Source organism: Meriones unguiculatus, chromosome 19 (genome assembly GCF_030254825.1).
Source record: "Meriones unguiculatus strain TT.TT164.6M chromosome 19, Bangor_MerUng_6.1, whole genome shotgun sequence".
Lineage (NCBI taxonomy): Eukaryota > Metazoa > Chordata > Mammalia > Rodentia > Muridae > Meriones > Meriones unguiculatus.
Genome location: NC_083366.1, coordinates 71,755,212 through 71,774,273, shown reverse-complemented (window position 1 = coordinate 71,774,273; position 19,062 = coordinate 71,755,212). Strand labels below are relative to the sequence as shown.

The 19,062-nt window shown below is 41.9% G+C and overlaps 1 protein-coding gene across 5 annotated transcripts in view; it reads left to right on the top strand.

The window, feature by feature from the left end:
* Positions 1-19,062, top strand: part of Nnt (nicotinamide nucleotide transhydrogenase) — an 88,898-nt gene that overhangs the window by 20,126 nt on the left and 49,710 nt on the right. For all 5 annotated transcript variants that reach the window (XM_060372584.1, XM_060372586.1, XM_060372588.1 and 2 more), the window contains exons 7-8: positions 3,022-3,209; positions 18,562-18,695. In XM_060372584.1, coding sequence (XP_060228567.1) covers positions 3,022-3,209; positions 18,562-18,695 — 322 coding nt within the window. The remainder of the gene's footprint in view (positions 1-3,021; positions 3,210-18,561; positions 18,696-19,062) is intronic.

Sequence of the window (19,062 nt, the reverse complement as noted above, 5' to 3'; positions counted from 1 at the left end):
TCTGCTGCCATGCTCTCCACCATGGTTGTCATGGACTCTTACTCCGCAACTGTGAGCTCCAAATTAAATGCTTACTTTTATAAGTTGCCTTGGTCGTGGTGTCTTATTACAGCCAATAAGAAGTAACTAAGAGTCTATTTTTTTCTGTAATTTATCTACTTAGTATAAGAACCATATTTCTAACAAATCATAATGTAACAAATTACATTGTAATGGAATAAAAACATCATGTAGCTAGATTAATGTAGCCATTCAAGCAAACACTTGCCCAGTCCTGAACTCCATCCACCTCATTGAATTTCCACAGGTTAGAATGGCAATTCTGAAGCTGTAGGTTTACAATTTTATTATCAATTACATTTTTGTGCACCACAAAAAAGAAACCATGATAGAGTTAAGACTAGAAAATTAGCTTTATATTCTTTTTTATTACTCATGTGTTCTTTGCCTGCATTCCATCCTTCTTCATCACCTAACTTTGCCCATTCTTGTTCTCCTTCTTAAATGTTATTCTATCCCCATGTGTACATTTGTTTCATATATTCTTATCCATGTATACATTATAGGCTGGGGTCTGAATGTGAGGGAGAACATAAGTTTTTTTTTTCTTTCTGAGATTAATATGGATGACCTTAATATTATACATCACAAGTTCATCAATTTTCCTGCAGATTTTATTGTTTTAATTGAAAATAATTTTTTTTCATACAGTACATTCATGGTTTCCCTTCTCTCATCTCTTTCTGGATCTTCACTTTTTTTATTTGGGGTTTCTTAAAATCTCTCCCTTTCAACCCTCCAACCTTAGGTAGAAGAGAGAAGGTTAGTAGGGAGGGGCCACAGACCCCCATGCTTCTCTTGACTGGTTAGGGTCGATGGGTTCCTTTGGGGCTGTAACAGTCTTGTTGCAGCAAGCAGTCACCTCCAAGCCGCAGAGCCATGAAGCATCTCTCTCCGTTTGTCTACTCCAAACCATCATGCCTCCTGTCTCTGGCCTCGCCAAATTGTCCCATGCCAAACTACCACATGCCATACTTTCTCTCTCAGGCCTCCCCTATTCACCTTCCTCAGAGTGCTAGACCACACCCATCTGTGTGCTGCAGGAGCAAGCCGTTACCAGCTGGCAAAGACCACGCTCCCCATGACACAGTTATCAGCTTTGGACAAACTAAAGCTCAAACTGAAATCCCACACTTGAGGTTAAAACAAAACCATATTCACATCACACAGCTGAGTTTGTAAAGAAATTAAAACTTCCATTGCACAGGCAAATAAAAATGGCACACAGAATAGCACAAAATGAACAAATGCACATACACCTAAAATAGAAAATAAAAAAGGGAACAAAGAAAGAGCATGAGAAATGCACATATGCTCACGTGCCCACATGCTCACGCACACACACACACACACACACACACACACACACACATACACACAGGCAAGACTGGTAAGGTATAAAATGCCCAAACAAAGCAATAGGAGCCAAGACATCTCAAAAATAACTTTGAACTCATTTTGCTTCGGCCATCTGCTGGGCATGGGCCTGACCTTAAGTGTGATCTGTGAACCCACTAGGACTCCACTGGAGGAACGAACTCTTCCTTTGTTAGAGTTTGTTCATTGTAGCTGGCTCCTTGGCTGTAGCCGAGAGCTCTTGTGCATTTCTCCATCTGTACTGGGACCCTGACTGGTTTGGACCTGCTGGTCGGGCCTGGCCGTTAGTTTAGTTAGGCTCTCAGTTGCTGTGATAAACATGAAGCTACCTCGAGCTCCATGAGTTCATCGTGCCTCAGCCCTGTTACGTGCGTGCACCACTAGTTCTGACGCATTGTTTTTGTGTTGCTGTGATAAAACACTGACCAAAGCGACTTGTGAAAGCGTTTACAGGAAAAGTCCATTAAGACAGAGTGGTCGCAAGGTGGCTGGAGCCGGAAGCCGAGCACTGTGGGGACATTCTTCAGACCACCACACCTGGCTAATATCTTTCTTTCTATAAAATAATTTTAATGACTGCATGTGTAGTTGCACTGATTGTGATTGCTGTTATTTAGGATGTTTGAGGTTTATTGCAGTGCAGAGATTAGTGATTTCCACCACTGAGATCTTTGCTGGCTCTCTTTTTCTAACCAGAATACAGTGATTGGGTGGCATTTATTTACTTTAAATTGAATATGTTTTGTATAATCTAAATATGTTGGCTCTTCACATTTTGCCATTTATTTATTGCAGTTTTATTTTGAGACACCATCTGTATGGTCTATATATAGATTTCTTTGAAATCCCAATGTTCCTCCTGTCTCCACTTTGTACATTCTGGGATTACAGGCATGTGCCACTATGTCTGTTTGCTTTATGAATTTGTGAGGACTGAGACCCCCCAAGTCACTTTATTTAAATGTTAGAGTATTTGTAATAAAAGTCATCTCACAATGAGCACAAACTCAACTTGTGTGATGTGCAGCATGATAGCAAATCTTAATGTCTATCAGATATCATATTATATCATCAGCATTGGGATCAAAAGGGCCAAAGCTGGGATTGGCAATAGTGACATTCTTTTTTTTTTTTTTAATTTAAATAGAAGTTGGGATTCTTCTTTTTTCCCCCCTAAGGAAAATATGTGAGAATTGCCAAATGTCTAAAACGTCATTGAAACAATCAAGGTAGAGACAGCGAAGTAAACGCTTGACTTTGTATTATATAGAGTTTACTTAAAGCAGTGGTTCTAAACTGTGGGTCTCAACCCCTTTGGCAAATCTGTCTCCAAAAATATTTACATTACGATTCATAGCAGTAGCAAGATTACAGATATAATGTAGCAACAAAAATAATTTTATGGTCTGGGGGATGGTCGCCACAACATGAGGAGCTGTATTAGGGGCTGTATTGTCAGACATGTTGGGAACTGCTGATTTAAAGGGTATACATAAGTGAGGATTTTGATTTTGATGTTTGTGTCTCCTGATTATGTGTGCATCCCTGATATAACTAACTACTGTTTCCCCTTCAACACTCCAGAGCTGCAGCGTTGGAGCAGTTCAAATCTCTTGGTGCTGAACCCTTGGAGGTGGATTTGAAGGAATCTGGTGAGGGCCAGGGAGGATATGCGAAAGAGATGTCCAAAGAGTTCATTGAAGCTGAAATGAAGCTCTTTGCTCAGCAGTGTAAGGAAGTGGACATCCTCATCAGCACAGCACTGATCCCAGGTACGATACTCCGTGAACGCTTATCTCCAAGGCGCTTTAACAAATGGTATCTTGAAATTTAGTTGGGGTTGTTTTAGTTAGGCTCTCAGTTGCTGTGATAAACATCCTCACCCAAAGCAGCTTGAGGAGAAAGGGTTTCTCTCAGTGACACTGATGGAATTCAGGGCAGGAACTCAAGAATTTAACCTGGAGGCAGGAGCTGAAGCAGAGGCCCTGGAGGAGTGCTGCTTCCTGGCTGCTCCTCAGGATTGCTCAGCCGGCTTTTCTATGCACAGGGGTGGCCCTCCCACAGCACTCACCAAGTAAGAAAATGCTCCAGAGTGTTGCCTACGGCACATTTTCTCAATTTTGGTTCCCTCTTCTCAAATAACTGTAGCTTGTGTCAAACTGATAAAACAGACCACATCCACACCCACACACCCCTGCGCACAAACAAAATCACCAGCTCAAGGACCAATAAATGTTTAGTGTGTGAATTTCTTTTAAGGAAATTGTTTTAGTTAGAAGATAATTTTACACTTAAATTTATATACAGAAAACTTAGCAGTATACATTGAAGGAGACAAGGTTTTTGGCCTTTGCCTTTTCCAGCTTGACAATACGAGCCACATAGTTAGGACCCAGGACATTGCCTCCCCAGTGGTGGCAGATCTCATCATATCTGTCGTAATTGGTCCTAATAGCTTCCACCAGCTTAGCCAGAGCAGCCTTGTCTCCCGAGTTAACCTGTGTGAAGGCAGCAGTGTTGCAGGTCTTCCTGTGGACCCACCGCCCCAGCCTGGCCTTTCCCTTGATGATGCAGTAGGGGACCCCCATCTTTCGACACAGGGCTGGTAGGAAAACTCCCACCTCCATGGGGTCTGTGTCATGGGCTGAGCCACCAGCTGAATCTTCCTATTCCACACCAATGTGGTGACTGTACTGACCCCTAGAACACACAACCACTTTGCCTGATGTTTGCACAGCTACAGTGACAAAAAGGCAGTTTCATCAAGTTGCGACTCAGGGTTGAAAAGCTTGAGTTCACGCCACAGTTTTTCTTCCATCCTCCCTCCCTCCCTTTCTCCCTTCCTTCTTTTCCTGTGTATCCTTGGCTGTCCTGGACTTCTCTCTGTAGACCAGGCTGGCCTCGAATTCCAAGAGATCCGCCTGCCTCTGCCTCTCAAGTGCTGTGATTAAAGGTGTGCACCACCACCTCCCCTTTAAGTGAAAGCTTGTTTGTTTTTGTGATAAAAGTACTAGAAAAATAAAAAAGCACACAACAAACATCACAGTAGCCCTAGGACCTCTGGTTACATTAATCACTTAATTTCTTTCAGTGTGTTTTCATGTAAGTGTGTTTATAATATAGAATATTTTCTATAAGTACAACATTCTATTTATAAGTCAGTGCCATTACTAGGTTTTTGATAAAGTTCTAATTTGTTTCTATTCTCTTTAAGACATTATGTTTTCACTGTATAAGAGTACTGAGAGACTAAAGCATTAAAAACAAGTCAGAAATTCCATCAGAGATTCTTATTTAAGAATATGGCACTTTGTTCTCATTATTTTTTGACATTTTTAAGAAATATTTATTTTATGTTTAATTACATGTGTATGATGTTTCTCTCTCTCTCTCTCTCTCTCTCTCTCTCTCTTTCTCTCTGTGTGTGTGTGTGTGTGTGTGTGTGTGTGTGCGTGTGTACTGTGTGAGTGTAGGGAGGCCAGAAGAAGGCATCAAATTCTCTGGATCTGGAGTGAGGGGCTTGTGAGCCACCTAACAAACTGCTTTGAGTGAGTGCTGGTACCCTGCCAAGAACAGCAGGCACTACTGAGCCATCTCTCCAGCCTCAGTGTGTTTGTTTGATTGTGAAGCCTGTGACAGCAGAAATCTTAATATTTTTTATATAATCTTTGTGCTGAATGCATAATATCAAACCAAGAAACATTTATTGATCAATAAAGAGCTTTTCATTTTATTGATCAATAAATTGATCAAAAAAGAGTTTGATATAGATTATAGATCAGAGATGCTTTCCACCCTGTATTTTCTTGCCTCTCCCATCCTTTGCTTCTGCTGTTGAACAATGACTACCTTGTTGCCTTTGATTTTTCTCTGCTTCCTGAAGAAAATAAGCGAGACATTGAGAACTTAAAGGGTCCACAGCTGCTAGTGTTTGATTCTATTCAGGAGCCAGAGCCTCCTCTTCACTATACTAAAACTTAAGTGTTTCTCCTCATGACTGCTTTGCTTGAGAAATTTTTACATGAACCCAGATATATAGGTATACAAATTAAACATTTACTGGTAATAGAACAGAAAGAAATTTATTTTAAAGCAATTTGTAGTTTACATGTAATTTTAGCATTAAGATGAAAGCAAGTTTACATACTAAGGAAATGGATATGCTTGTTTGTTTTATATGAAGAATGATATTTAGGCTGAATTTTTGATCTATAGAAGCTAGAGCATTTTCAGTAGTTTTCAGAGTTGGTTGATAGTTTCATTTTATAGTTACCATTTCTTAGAATACTGCTTTGCATACATAGTACACAGTAGAAAATAGCAAAAGTTTGCTTAGGGTCATTCAGAATTTGATGGCAATTCTGTTCTTGTTCCAGGCCCAAATTCCTTTGCTTTTGTTTGTTTGCTTGTTTTTTGTTATGACTTCTGTTTGCACAAATGGTAGATGAGCTGGTGTCTTCAGATGCTACCTCCCAGCCGAGTGCTGTTGGTGAAGCAGGTGGGCAGGAGGGTGGTGTGGGTCCAGCCCATGGACGTGTCTCTGAGTGCAGAAATGACACTTACGCCTGAGTATTTGTGGTGGATGCAAATTAGAAGCCATCCAGAATGGGTGTTAGACAGGTGGAAATCAAGCATGAACTCTTGCAGGAGGGCACCCCAGGACACCCCTTCCCCTCTTGTTACAGTGACTCCTAGGAAGGAATTTTAGGAGAACTGTGCTGTAGCCATCATCTAACTAGGAACACCTGTATCTTAGAGAAAGCACTGCTAGGAGACGACATGTAACAAGTGGCCAGCAGAGGGTGCTAAAACATTTCCTCATTGAATGAGTGATAAAGATGGGAAGCTAGTTAGCTTTAACCAACCCAAACTCCTAATAAAGAAATAGGAGTCATTTTGACATGGCGTATACCTTTGTTATCGATTATAAAGCTATCAGTGATGCAACTTGGGACCTTTCAGGCCTACCTGCAGAGCTTGTTTTAGAGAGTCTTGTATGGTTGTGCTCTTCCTGCTTCAGACTCCTAAGTGTTGGGATTACAAGATGACAGATGGCTGTTATTTGTTTGTTTGTTTACAGGTTGTTTCTACAGGTTGTGTATTTTAGTAGAAGGTCAATTATGTGATAATCTTGAAGACTCACTGCATTTCCTTTTTTCTGAAGCCGTAATCTTTACCTTCCATTTTCAGAAAGCTGTGGTCAGTACATCATCCCAGAGTCTGCTCTCAGAAGGCTGGCTGTAATCCCAGTACTCAGGGAGCAGAGGCAGGCAGATCTCTGTGAATTCGAGGCCAGCCTGGTCTATGAAGCGAGTCTTGGGCAGCCAAGGCTACACAGAGAAGCCCTGCAACGTGAGGTGGCTAGCTAGCCCTTTCAAACGCTGGAATCAGGAAGTAGTGGAGGGTGTCTTGTCAGGAAGGAAGATACTCACTGATTATAAATTATAGTATTGTAGGACATGTACACTTGGATTTGCTTCTAGACGTAATCCCAGTTAGGGAGCAGTATGTTTTATATTCACATAGTTGGGGTCTATGAAATATCCCTGTCACAGGACACAGCACGGGAAGAGTTGGGAAGGCGATGTTTTCCCCTGATGAGACTCCACCTGAGATATTACAGTTTCTTAGAAAGTCCACCTCGATTCTGCATCTGATGCTGCTCATTTTTTCTTGAATGCATCTTCCATAGAATGGAACAACAGTCTGAAAAAATGACGGTTCAGACCTGTGTTTTTAGGCAGGAGAATTTCACTGAGGGAACTCTTGCTTTGACACCTGCAGGACGGCTTTTCAAAAGCTAGAAGAGTTTATTATTCAGGGCATTCTTTCTTCTCAGTGCACATTATGATTTTTAGGAGTCAAAACCACCTCATGAAGGTCAGTGACTCCCAGCGTTTTGGAGCTTGTATTACTTCTTTCTGACTGACTGATGCACCCTTCATGCTCCCTTCCTTTCCATGGAGTTTACGACTCTATGGAATTTTAAAATATTGCTCGCACACTACCACTTGTTCTGAGAATCTTTGAAAGGCAGAGAGAAATACTTGTGTGTTACAACATCAAGGGTTGGTAACCATAGGCTGTCTATCTACCTCTCGGTAGCTTTCAACACAGATAGGGCCACTTGTCATCAGAGGGAGGGTGCCAGCATTCTGGAGTTTTCTCTTGTCGTTTGTCAGCTTTGACTTCTTTGGGTGTGTCTGACACACTTTGTGGGTGGCCGAGTCACGTTTAACAAATGTTCTGTTAGGAAAATGTATGCCACAGAGTTGTATTCTGGTTTGGTCTGTTATTTCTCCAAAAGTGTGTTGCAAGATGGCGAAGTATTATATTGTTCTCCCTGCCAGCCTGAGTTGAACTGGAGGTGGGACAGCTTCTAGGGAAGAGCTACCATTGATGTCTTATCTTCACAATATAGCACTTCTGAATTCCCAATCCCTTCCTCCTTGTTAGGATGGTCTGGCTCTAAATCCGCAATCTTCGTGACAACACAATCCAAGAGTGTGGGACTGCTTGGATATTGTAGAAATCTGCTTTTTGCCCGTGTAACATTAACAGGCACCAGCTTTCGTTCCCATCATGTTGGGGTTCAGATGAAGTGTTCTCACACCATGCTGGGGCTCTGAAGGCCACTCTGGGCACTGTGTCTGTTTGAGCATGAGAGGCTTGTGAGTGTCGCACAGTGAGTGTCTCATTCCCACGTCTCTTGCTAAGACCAGTCACATGGCCAGAGCCATTTGTGAAGGAAGCAAAGAGTTTTTGCCTACCTGTATGTTTCCCTAGTAACATAGAACTGATTGGTAGCTTAGACAGCAGAAACTACCTCCTCATCTCCTTGGGAGTTTGGAAGTTTATGACCAAGATATTGGCAGGGTTGGTCTCTCCTGAGACTTTTCTCCTTGGTTGAAAATCACACCTTTCTCAGGCCTCTGCTCTCTCTCCTCTCTATGTGTGCATTTCTCGTGTCTCTCTTGATATTTAACTTCTTAATCGTTAAGGATACCAAGGAAGTTAGGCTCAGGCCCTAGGCTAACTTAACATTTTAACAGCCTTATCTCTTAATTCAGCCAGGTTCATAGCTACTACTGGGGCTTAGGCATCAAGATACAAATTCTAAAAGGGATACTAATGAACCCCTCCCCGCCTCTCCCAACAAATGTGGCAGAATGCTTTAGATCATGGTGGACAGGAAGGAGGAAGAGAAGTGAGGGAAGTGAGAAAGAGAAAATGCTGTATCTGCAGACTTGTCTGCAGTGACCTATTTTCTCCAAGAAGTCCACTTCATCTCCTATTTTCTCCCATTCATATTATGAATCTACCAAGGGATTAATCTATTTGTTAGGTCAGTGCCCTCTGGATCCAGTCATGTCCCAAAATCCCATTAGCAATCAAACTCCAAATATGCAAGGCTATGGGGAATAGTTCATATTCACACCATAACAATGTAAAATTCTTGTTATAATGGATCTTTCTTCCACCTTCTCCTCCTCCTCTTCCTCTTCTGACATGGTCTCTTATAAAGCAGACTGGCCTTGCTGGACCTTGCTCTGTAGTTGATGATTAGGTTGAATTCCGGATCTTCCTGCCTTCATCTCTCAAGTGCTAGGATTACAGGCATATGCCACCGTGCCCAGTTTACAAGGAAATTTCTTAATATGTGAAACACTGATTGATGTTTGTACTTTCTTCTTTACTGTCTTTCAGTTTATGTTTAGGTAATGCATAGTATTACATTACATGTAATTCTGCCCTTCGTAGTGCTTATTTGTGACAAATCTGTTTTGGTCTTGGGTAAACAGATTCTATAATTTATATTATGCATCTGTGAGTATGGAGTTAAATTTATTATGCTATGTCAATGCAGAAAGCTTTTCTTAAGTCTCTAATTTGATGCTTTACAGGCCAGGAAGTTAGGAATTTCCCCATGATTACATGCCATTGAGTAATTCCAGTAAATAATTCTCTGTGCTCTTTGGAATCATTATAAAAACTTGTGGTTAATTCATTTCATCTTGGTGTCTTTTTGTTCTTAATAGTTTTTGTGCCTTCTTTTTAATTCCCCTCCTCTCCTCTCCTCTCCTCTCCTCTCCTCTCCTCTCCTCTCCTCTCCTCTCCTCTCCTCTCCTCTCCTCTCCTCTCCTCTCCTCTCCTCTCCTCTCCTCTCCTCTCCTCTCCTCTCCTCCCTCTCCCTCTCCCTCTCCCTCTCCCTCTCCCTCTCCCTCTCCCTCTCCCTCTCCCTCTCCCTCTCCCTCTCCCTCTCCCTCTCCCTCTCCCTCTCCCTCTCCCTCCCCTCCCCTCCCCTCCCCTCCCCTCCCCTCCCCTCCCCTCCCGTCCTCTTCCCTCCCTTCCCCTCCCCTCCCCTCTCCCTCTCCCTCTCCTCCCCTCTCCTCCCCTCCCCTCCCCTCCCCTCCCCTCCCGTCCTCTTCCCTCCCTTCCCCTCCCCTCCCCTCTCCCTCTCCCTCTCCTCCCCTCCTCTCCCCTCCCCTCCTCTCCTCTCCCCTCCCCTCCCCTCCCTCCCGTCCTCTTCCCTCTCTTCCCTCTCTTCCCTCCCTTCCCCTCCCCTCCCCTCTCCCTCTCCCTCCCCTCCCCTCCCGTCCTCTTCCCTCCCTTCCCCTCCCCTCCCCTCCCCTCTCCCTCTCCTCCCCCCTCTCCCCTCCCCTCCTCTCCTCTCCCCTCCCCTCCCCTCCCCTCCCGTCCTCTTCCCTCCCTTCCCCTCCCCTCCCCTCCCCTCTCCCTCTCCCTCTCCCTCTCCTCCCCTCCTCTCCCCTCCTCTCCTCTTCCCTCCCCTCCCCTCCCCTCCCCTCCCCTCCCCTCTCCCTCTCCCTCTCCCTCCCCTCCCCTCCTCTCCTCTCCTGCATGAGTTACACCCTATATGCTTCCATCAAAGACAGGTTGTTGACAGACTGCACAGCCACATGTCTGGTGTGATACAGAGATTCAAGGTAGCCTGGCACTAACTGGAAACACTCCCGTTCATTCTGCATGGCAGTTAATTGAACAGAAAGTAGTATAATTAAAAATTTCAGATGATTTATTTATTCATTTGGTCACTAAGGATTGAGGATTGAACTGAGGGCGTCTTGCGTGCAAGGCAGGTGCTGCAGCCTTTACCAGGTGAGAGCTTTCGCACCTGCTGCTTTTCTCATAGAGGATCCCCCAGTCTCAGTTAGCTCTGAATCCATGACAAATTAAAAAAAAATATTTATTCTTCTCTTATGCATTACATCCTCTGCTCCTCTCCCATCTCTCTCAGATCTACTCCTCCGTTTTCCTTCCAAAGAGAGCGGGCCTCCCGGGGCCTCCAAGCACAGCCTCCCTGAAGACAACTACGCTAGGCACTGATCTAGGAGGATAGCAGATTATCAGCAGGGATCATTTCCTTGACTTTTAAAATACTTATTTTTTTTTAATCAATGAAAAAAAAAAGTAGTCTTAATTTAAAATTTAAAGTAGTTTAAAATAGAAAAGCTCTGAATGACTATTTCCTTTCAGATTTGGCCTATATCTGGTGGTCAGCACTGAGTGGTTATTGACTGTGTCCGTGAATGAACGGACTTCTGAATGATGACTGTGAGTGCTGATGTCTTGGCAGAAGAATGGAAATAACTCCCAAATGGGGAGAAACTGAGTAATTTTACTAGAAGAACTCAATGTTCGTGAACCAGAAAGGGCCAAGAGACGTTTCATGAAGATTGTGTCAAATCTTTCACTCAGCTCATAATCTTGCCAGGAAATGATTTTCTCCTTTGTTAATTTTTAAAAAATATTTATTTATTAATTTTTTAGATGGGTGGTGTTTGGAAATGTAACAATACTGGCCTGTTTGTAAATCTTAACTTTTTTAGATCAATGATTAAATGAATAAAACTGTGCTTCAGAATGGGAAAACCCAAGCATACCTCGGAAAGCAAGGAACCCTGAAAAACCTTCTTCCAGACTTCCTACCTGTGCTTTTGTTAGCCATTCTGCTTTCTTCCACATTTATGTTTTAGAAAATACCAAATTCTTACTTTATCTTTCTATTTGAGAGATTGTGCTTTTTTTTTTTTTTTTTTTTTTTTTTTGAGTTTTCAAGGTGAGGTTTCATTGTGTAGCCCTGGCTGTCCTGGACTTGTTTTGTAGACCAGGCTGGCCTTGAACTCACAGAGATCTGCCTGCCTCTGCCTCCCTGAGCGCTGGGATTACAGGTGTGTGTGCCACCATGCCCAGATATTTGAGAGATTTTGCTATGGATGGTGGACTTCGATGTTCCACAGTATGAGAAGTCTGTACACATTTTCCTGTCCATTTTTGTCTTTGTCCTCTTGTGTCAGGTTGTCCTAAGCACAACTCTGTTTGCTGTAATAGGAAGGATAGCTCAAGTCACATGGAACCTTTTCGGTTGGTAAGTAAGTGAGTCAGTCCATTGGTTTTTTTTCCTAAATAATAAACATCAAACCGTGTTCTTTAATTTTAAGCAAGAGTTGCCTGTGATTTTTCAGGAATACTTTACTTTTTTTTTTTTTTAAACAAAAATAGCATATGGGGCTGGAGAAGATGACACAAGCAAACATGAAGATCAGAGTTCAGATTCTCCAGCACTCATTTGAGAAAGGCTTGTGCATCCATCACCTCAGTGCTGGTGGAGAAGAGACGGGGATTCCCAGAGCTTGCTGGCCAGTCAGCCTAGCCAATCAGTAAGCTCCAGTTTCAGTGAGTGACCCAATCATTTACATATATATATATATATATATATATATATATATCAACACATACACTCGCACACACATATATGTATATATGATAAAAAAAATAATGTGGAGACTGATGGGGGGAAGGCATCAGGGAAGAAATAAAAAAGGAAATTAGAGATTTCCTAAAGTTCAATGAAAGTGAAGGCACAACATACCCACACTTATGGGACCCAATGAAAGCAGTGCTAAGAGGATAGTTCATAGCACTAAGAGCCTTCAGAAAGAAGTTCGAGACATCTCATACAAACAACTTAACGGCACACCTAAAAGCCCTAGGAAAAAAAAGAAACAGACACACCCAAGAGGAGTAGACAATTGGAAATAAACTCAGAGCTGAACTCAATAAATTAGAAACAAAGAAAACAATTCAAAGAATCAATAAAACCAAGAGCTGGATCTATGAGAAAATCAACAAGATAGACAAATCCTTAGCCGAACTAACTAAAAGGCAGAGAGAAACTATCTAAATCAGCAAAATCAGAAACGAAAAGAGGGACATAACAATAGACACTGAGGGAATCCATTCATTAAATCTTACTACAAAAGCCTATATGCCACAATATTTGAAAATCTAAACAAAATGGACAATTTTCTTGATAGATTCCATTTATCAAAATTAAGTCAAGATCAGTAAATAGATTAAATAGTCCTATATCCCCCAAGGAAACAGAAGCTGTCATCAAAACTCTTCCTTCCAAAAAAAGCCCAGGACCAGATGTTTTCAGCACAGAATCTACCAGACCTTCAAAGAAGAGCTAATGCCAATATTCTTCAAACTATTCCACAACATAGAAACAGAAGGAACATTACCAAACTCATTTTTTTGAGGCCACAGTCACCTTGATACCTAAACCATGCAAAGACCCAACAAAGAGGAGAACTTCAGACCTATCTCTCTTATGAACATTAATGCAAAAATACTCAATAAGTTACTTTCAAACCGAATCCAAGAAGACATTAAAGATACCATCCACCATGACCAAGTAGGCTTCATCCCAGGCATGCAGGGGTGGTTCAATATATGGAAATCCACCAATGTATTCCACTACATAAACAAACAGAAGGAAAAAATCCACATGATCATTTCCTTAGATGCTGAAAAAAGCATTTGACAAAATCCAACACACATTCATGTCTAAAGTTTTGGAGAATTCAGGGATATAAGACACATACCTAAACATAGTAAAGGCAATATACAGCAAGCCTACAGCCAACATCAAACTAAATTGAAAGAAACTTAAATCAATCCCTCTGAAATCGGGCACAAGGCTAGGCTGCCCACTTTCTCTGTATCTCTTCAATATAGTATTTGAAGTCCTAGCTAGAGCGAGAAGACAACTAAAGGAGATAAAGTGGATACAAATTGGAAAGGAAGAAGTCAAAGTATCATTATTCACAGATGATATGATAGTATACATGAATGACCCCCAAAATTCTACCAGAGAACTGGTTCAGCTGACAAACACCTTCAGCAAAGTGGCTGGATACAAAATTAACTCCACACACGCACACACACACACACACACACACACACACACCAAACAAAACAAAACAAAGCAAAAACCCAGTAGCCCTCCTATATATGAAAGACAAAAGGGCTGAGAAAGAAATTAGGAAAACAACACCGTTCACAATAGCCACATATAAAGTATCTTGGTGTCACTCTAACCAAGCAAGTGAAAGACCTGTTTGAAAAAACTTAAGTCTCTGAAGAAAGAAATTGAAGAAGATATCAGAAGATGGAAAGATCTCCCATGCTCATGGATCAGTAGGATTAACATAGTGAAAATGGCCATCCTGCCTCCTCACTGTGGGGAGTGCAGCCTTACCAGGCCCCAGAGGAAGACAATGTAGCCAGTCCTGATGAGACCTGAGAGGTTGGGGTCAGATAGATGGAAGGAGATGAACCTCCCTTATTAGTGGATTGGGGGAGGGGCATAGGAGGAGAAGAGGGGGGAGGGTGGGACTAGGAGGGGATGAGGGAGGGTGCTACAGCTGGGATATAAAGTGAATAAATTATAATAATTAAAAATAAAAAGAAATAAAGATTTTAATATAAATATATATTTTTTAACTTTCTGTGAATTAAAAATATTTTTCTCATTTTTTCCTTGAAGATTTATTTGAAACAGGATTTCACTGTGTATGCCTTGCTGATCTGGAACTCTCTATGTGGACCAGTCTGGCCTTAAAAAAAAAATGTGTGTGTGTGTGTGTGTGTCTGTCTGCCTGTCTGTCTGTGTACAGGCATCCAGATGCTCATAGAGACCAGAAGAGGGAGTTGGATTCTTTGGAGTTGGAATTATTTAAGTTGGCTAGTGTTGCATTTGTAATTTTCCTTACTGTTCTAAATTCAGGAAATTCTTTTTAAGCCCATAGACTATTGTCTACCTGGGTCTTAGTTAAAAATACAATGTTCAGTTTAAATAGAAAACTTACCTCCAAAACCTAACTAAGCCATTTATTGCTTCTTCTTCCCTTTATTTTTTGATACTGTTTATCATGCAGTTAAATTTTTATCATATTAGATTGTTATACTAAGACACTATGTTGAAATCGCCTTCCCTGTCTTTTTCCCTTTTGACCTATTCTTTTGAGGATCTGCTCATTATGACTGCTCTTCCCTATCCTGCTTCTCTTTTGGCTATATTTTTTACCCCTTCTGTTTTCAATTTTCATTTTTGCAGTTTCCAGAATTAAAAAAAAAAAAAAAATCCACATGTGAGAGCTTGCAGGCAGCTGCACTGTTCTTTTCTTCATTGTATTCCCTGTAGCCCTTATTGAGATTTCTTAATAAAAGTAGGACATTTGGGAGATAGGCAAAAGGAAAGAGAAGAAAATAAATTATCCTTACCATTTAAATATGCTCTGATATTGGCAAATTCTGCATAATGGAATTTATTACAAGTTATATAGTATATGAGTATCTTGCATATTCATATATAAAATAGGTTTGTGTGTTTTAAGCATACATATTCTGTTATGTGCTTTAAAATTACATGATCATTCAGGCCTTTACAGCCATTGAAGCAGGACATTCTCCCCAAGCATGGTTGGATACCATAAAAAGCTAAAATGATACGCTCAGGATGCGAGGCTAAGCACTGCACTCAGGGTCAGCCGCTTTGGACCCAGAGAAGAGCATGTCTGATTGCATGCGGGTTGATGCCCCAGGTCCCGCCTCTGAGAAAAAGGTATCGGACGGGTCTGATGCTCTTTGGGTGGATGACACCTAAATGAACATCTGTACAAAGTCCCAATTTATTTCTAATATCAAAGATCAGACCTCTACTCTTGCCTGATGCGTCTAAAACAAAAAGGGGGAACTGTAGAGAGCTGCGAAATGCTATGCCTTAAAGATGGAGCTGGTTTCCGCCTTCCACCTTCCCGATGGTGAGGGCTCTCTGTCACGAACAACTCCACATTTGGCTAAGGTCGAGGATCTGGCTTGCTTCCATGTATGTGGACCTATCTGCATTGCCCCCGTGGCACGCCTGGGTTGGCTACCCAGAGGCTATTTAAGCTGGGGGCTGGCTTTCCCCGGGGTCCGAGGATTGTTCAATGTTCCTGAATAAACTGCATTGAAAAAAAAAATTACATTTAAGTGTGTGTGGGGGCAGGGAGTATTTGACTGCTAAGGTGTATAAGTGGAGGTCAGAGGACAATTTATGGGAGTCAGTTGTCCCCTTCTATCATGTGAGTTCCAGGAATCAAACTCAGGTCATCAAATTTGGTGGCAAGTGCTCTTACCCACTGAGCTGTCCTACTAACTCTGCTGTGTGCTTTTGACTTACAAGTATTTCTTGTCTTTTGTGTGCTGGAGGTTGAATCCATGGTCTCAGGCACACTAAACAATTGGTTGACCTCTGTATTTATATTTCTAGCCCAAATGTTTGAAAAACTCCACTGTGGCTTATTTATAGCATAAGTTATATTCTGTTGGGGCCTGGGGGTGGGGGAGAATGTGATTTGAGAGAGGGTCCCAAATAGCCCAGGCTGATTTTGAACTCACTATGTAGCTAGAGCTGGCCTTGAACTTCTGACTGTGCTGTCCCTCCTGTGTTTATAGGCATGAGTCCTTGTATCTGAATAAGTTTTCAAACAGTTCTGATGGTACCTTATGATCTTTACCCTAAGTAAGAACTTGCTGTGAAATAATATGCTATTGTCTCAAAAGTGAATGATTTTCAGAATAATAAAAACCAACCCCCTAAGTTATATCAGGGCACCAATGTACATGGGTGTTTTTTAAAGGCTGTGTCAGCTGTTGCCAAATGGAAAGGTTGGATAAATAAATTGGAGAAGATGGATTGTACCCTTCATGTTTTCTAAGGAGCCTGAAAGCTTAGGCCACGTGAAGCCTTGCACAGTGTAGCTTTCAGGTTCTTGGAAGATAAAAAAGAATCTAACATTACCATGGCAGAACAAATTAGTTGGATGCGGAATAAAAAATTTGACATCAGTAGCCACAATTTCTGTTTATTCAGAAGCCAGAGAGGGTCATCCTGCACCTTAAACAGTTGTTTTAGGTCGATGGGCCCAAGTCTGGAGGGCGTGAATGAGATGGCCGGCTTCAGCAGCAGCTTTGGAGGGAAGGGGGAAGGTGATGACAGTGCACATCTGGAAAGTACAGGCGAGCGCTTGAGATGTGCTGTGTGGCTGCAGCCAGCGTGAGTCAGCCTCCAGCCTCCGGGGAGCTGGGAAGCATGGGGGTTCTTATGGGAAAGGTACTGGATCCCTTCATCATTTGCCGGCTCAGACTGTCAAGGTTCAGGAAAGTATTCAAGGTGCCTTTGTTTACTATCTGGGAGAGAAGGAGAACGAGATATTGCCAAGGAGTTTGGAAAATCACTGTAGCCTATAAGAACTTTGGGGGGAAAATGCCTCTTGAGTCTTTTTTATGGAGACTTAGAAGGGACCATATCATTGAAGGAATCCTCTGGTAGCTAGTCCAGTGTTGCTGAAGTGCATGGCCCGGAGGGGAAGCAGCGAGTGGGAGTGTTAGAACTGTCCACCCAGGAGGAAAAGCCTTCAGGAATAAGGATCTGGACTTTATCTTATTTGAAGTTTGCACCAAAAAGATTGAGGTAATCCCCAAATGCCCACGTAGATCTTTATAATTGTTTTCATATGTACTACAAAGAGATATTATTTTTCCTTTTGGGATGTATCTCAGTCAAGCATTTAGATAATGAGATGATTTTAATATAAATGTAATATTTAATTTATATCTGTGTGTAAAACAGTATTCTTACTAAAAACCTGTAAATATAAAATTGAAAATTAAAGAGGGTTAGAAACAAGGCGGTTGATGCTCATCTTTGTTCTATCAATGTTGCAAGCACATTCCCCTTCTCTTTGGGCTCCGGTATTTGCTGGGGATTTATATAGCAGTGGGTCTCCACTTTCCTAATTTTGCGACCCTTCCCCAACCATAAAACCACCCTTGTTGCTACTTCCTAACTAAGTTTGCTCCTGTTATGAATCGTAATGTGAATGTCTGATAGGCAGGATATCTGATAGGCAACGGCCCCTGTGAAAGGGCTGTTTGACCCCCAAGGTGGTCATGGCTCACAGGTGAGAACCAGTACTAAATAAGACCTAATGAGCCTCCCAAAACACATTGTGAATTTAAACTGTGAAATATGGCATGAGCAGAATGTATCCCATGAGAAGAGGGAAGGTTGCTGTTTCTTGACTTCTGCACTCCCAGCTCCTGGTATAGACAGGACTGACTTCCCAGGCCAAGGATCAATAGTTGGGAATAACTGTAGAGGAGTCAATAGTTGGGAATAACCGTAGAGGAGTCCTTGCAAACCTTTTGTTGCTGGGCAGGGCTACAGTGTTTGTTTCATGGCTACAGTGTTTTCTTTCTGGCCTCTTGTCATCGCTATCCTGTGTTAAGGTGGGTACTGAGTTGGAAAAATCTGTTGACATTTGCTAAGAGGAATGGAAATATTCTGTTTTGTAATTCATAAATTAGTACTGAATGTAGTTTTGACATGTGTGCCCTTTGTGAAATGTTCAATTTGGGTGAACATTTTCTAATGGCTTATTTTACGTATTCTTTTTGAACAAGTAAAATCTCCCAGTCTCTTACATGTAAGGTAGCTTAGAAGCGCATGGCTGAGACAGCTCAGGCCAAGCCTGCGGTGAGGCCTGGGTGCGGTGAATGGTGCCCTCTTTGCAGCCCACACATACATCTCTTCCCAAAGAGGATGGCTGGTCTCACTTGTTCTCCAGTCTTAGGAATATCTTGTAAAGAACTGAATTTTCACATAATCAAGCCTTGAAAACCCAACGACCATTGTGGCGATACCCAGAGACTGCAGTTGCTAGTAGAGAAGAGAGACATGCCAATTTGTACTGTTGTCTTTGATTTCAACAGGTAAGAAAGCTCCTGTTTTGTTTAGTAAGGAGATGATCGAATCAATGAAGGAAGGCTCCGTTGTTGTGGATTTAGCTGCCGAGGCTGGCGGGAACTTTGAAACCACGAGGCCAGGAGAACTGTATGTTCATAAGGTATAGCAGGAAAGCGTCTTCTGCCTTGATAGCCAGTGATTTGTGAGGTTTAATATTTTTACTACTTCTTTGAGAATTTAACACACATATACAATGTATTTGGATGATATTGACTCTACACTCCTTCCCCAGTGCTTTCTGGGTCCTATCCCCATCCCCCAATTGAGGCTCTTTTTTTTTTTTTCTTCTCTCCCTTCTTTTAAAATTTCTTTTATAGTGCTGGGAATCACACCGAGGGCCTCACACATGCTAGGCAAGTATTCCTCTACAGAGTTGTACCCCAAGTCCTCTGTAAAGGGTTTGTTTCTTTAAGTATTTGGAGAAATTAAAGTCTAAAAGCTTTAAAAATTAAAAAAAAAAAAAGAAA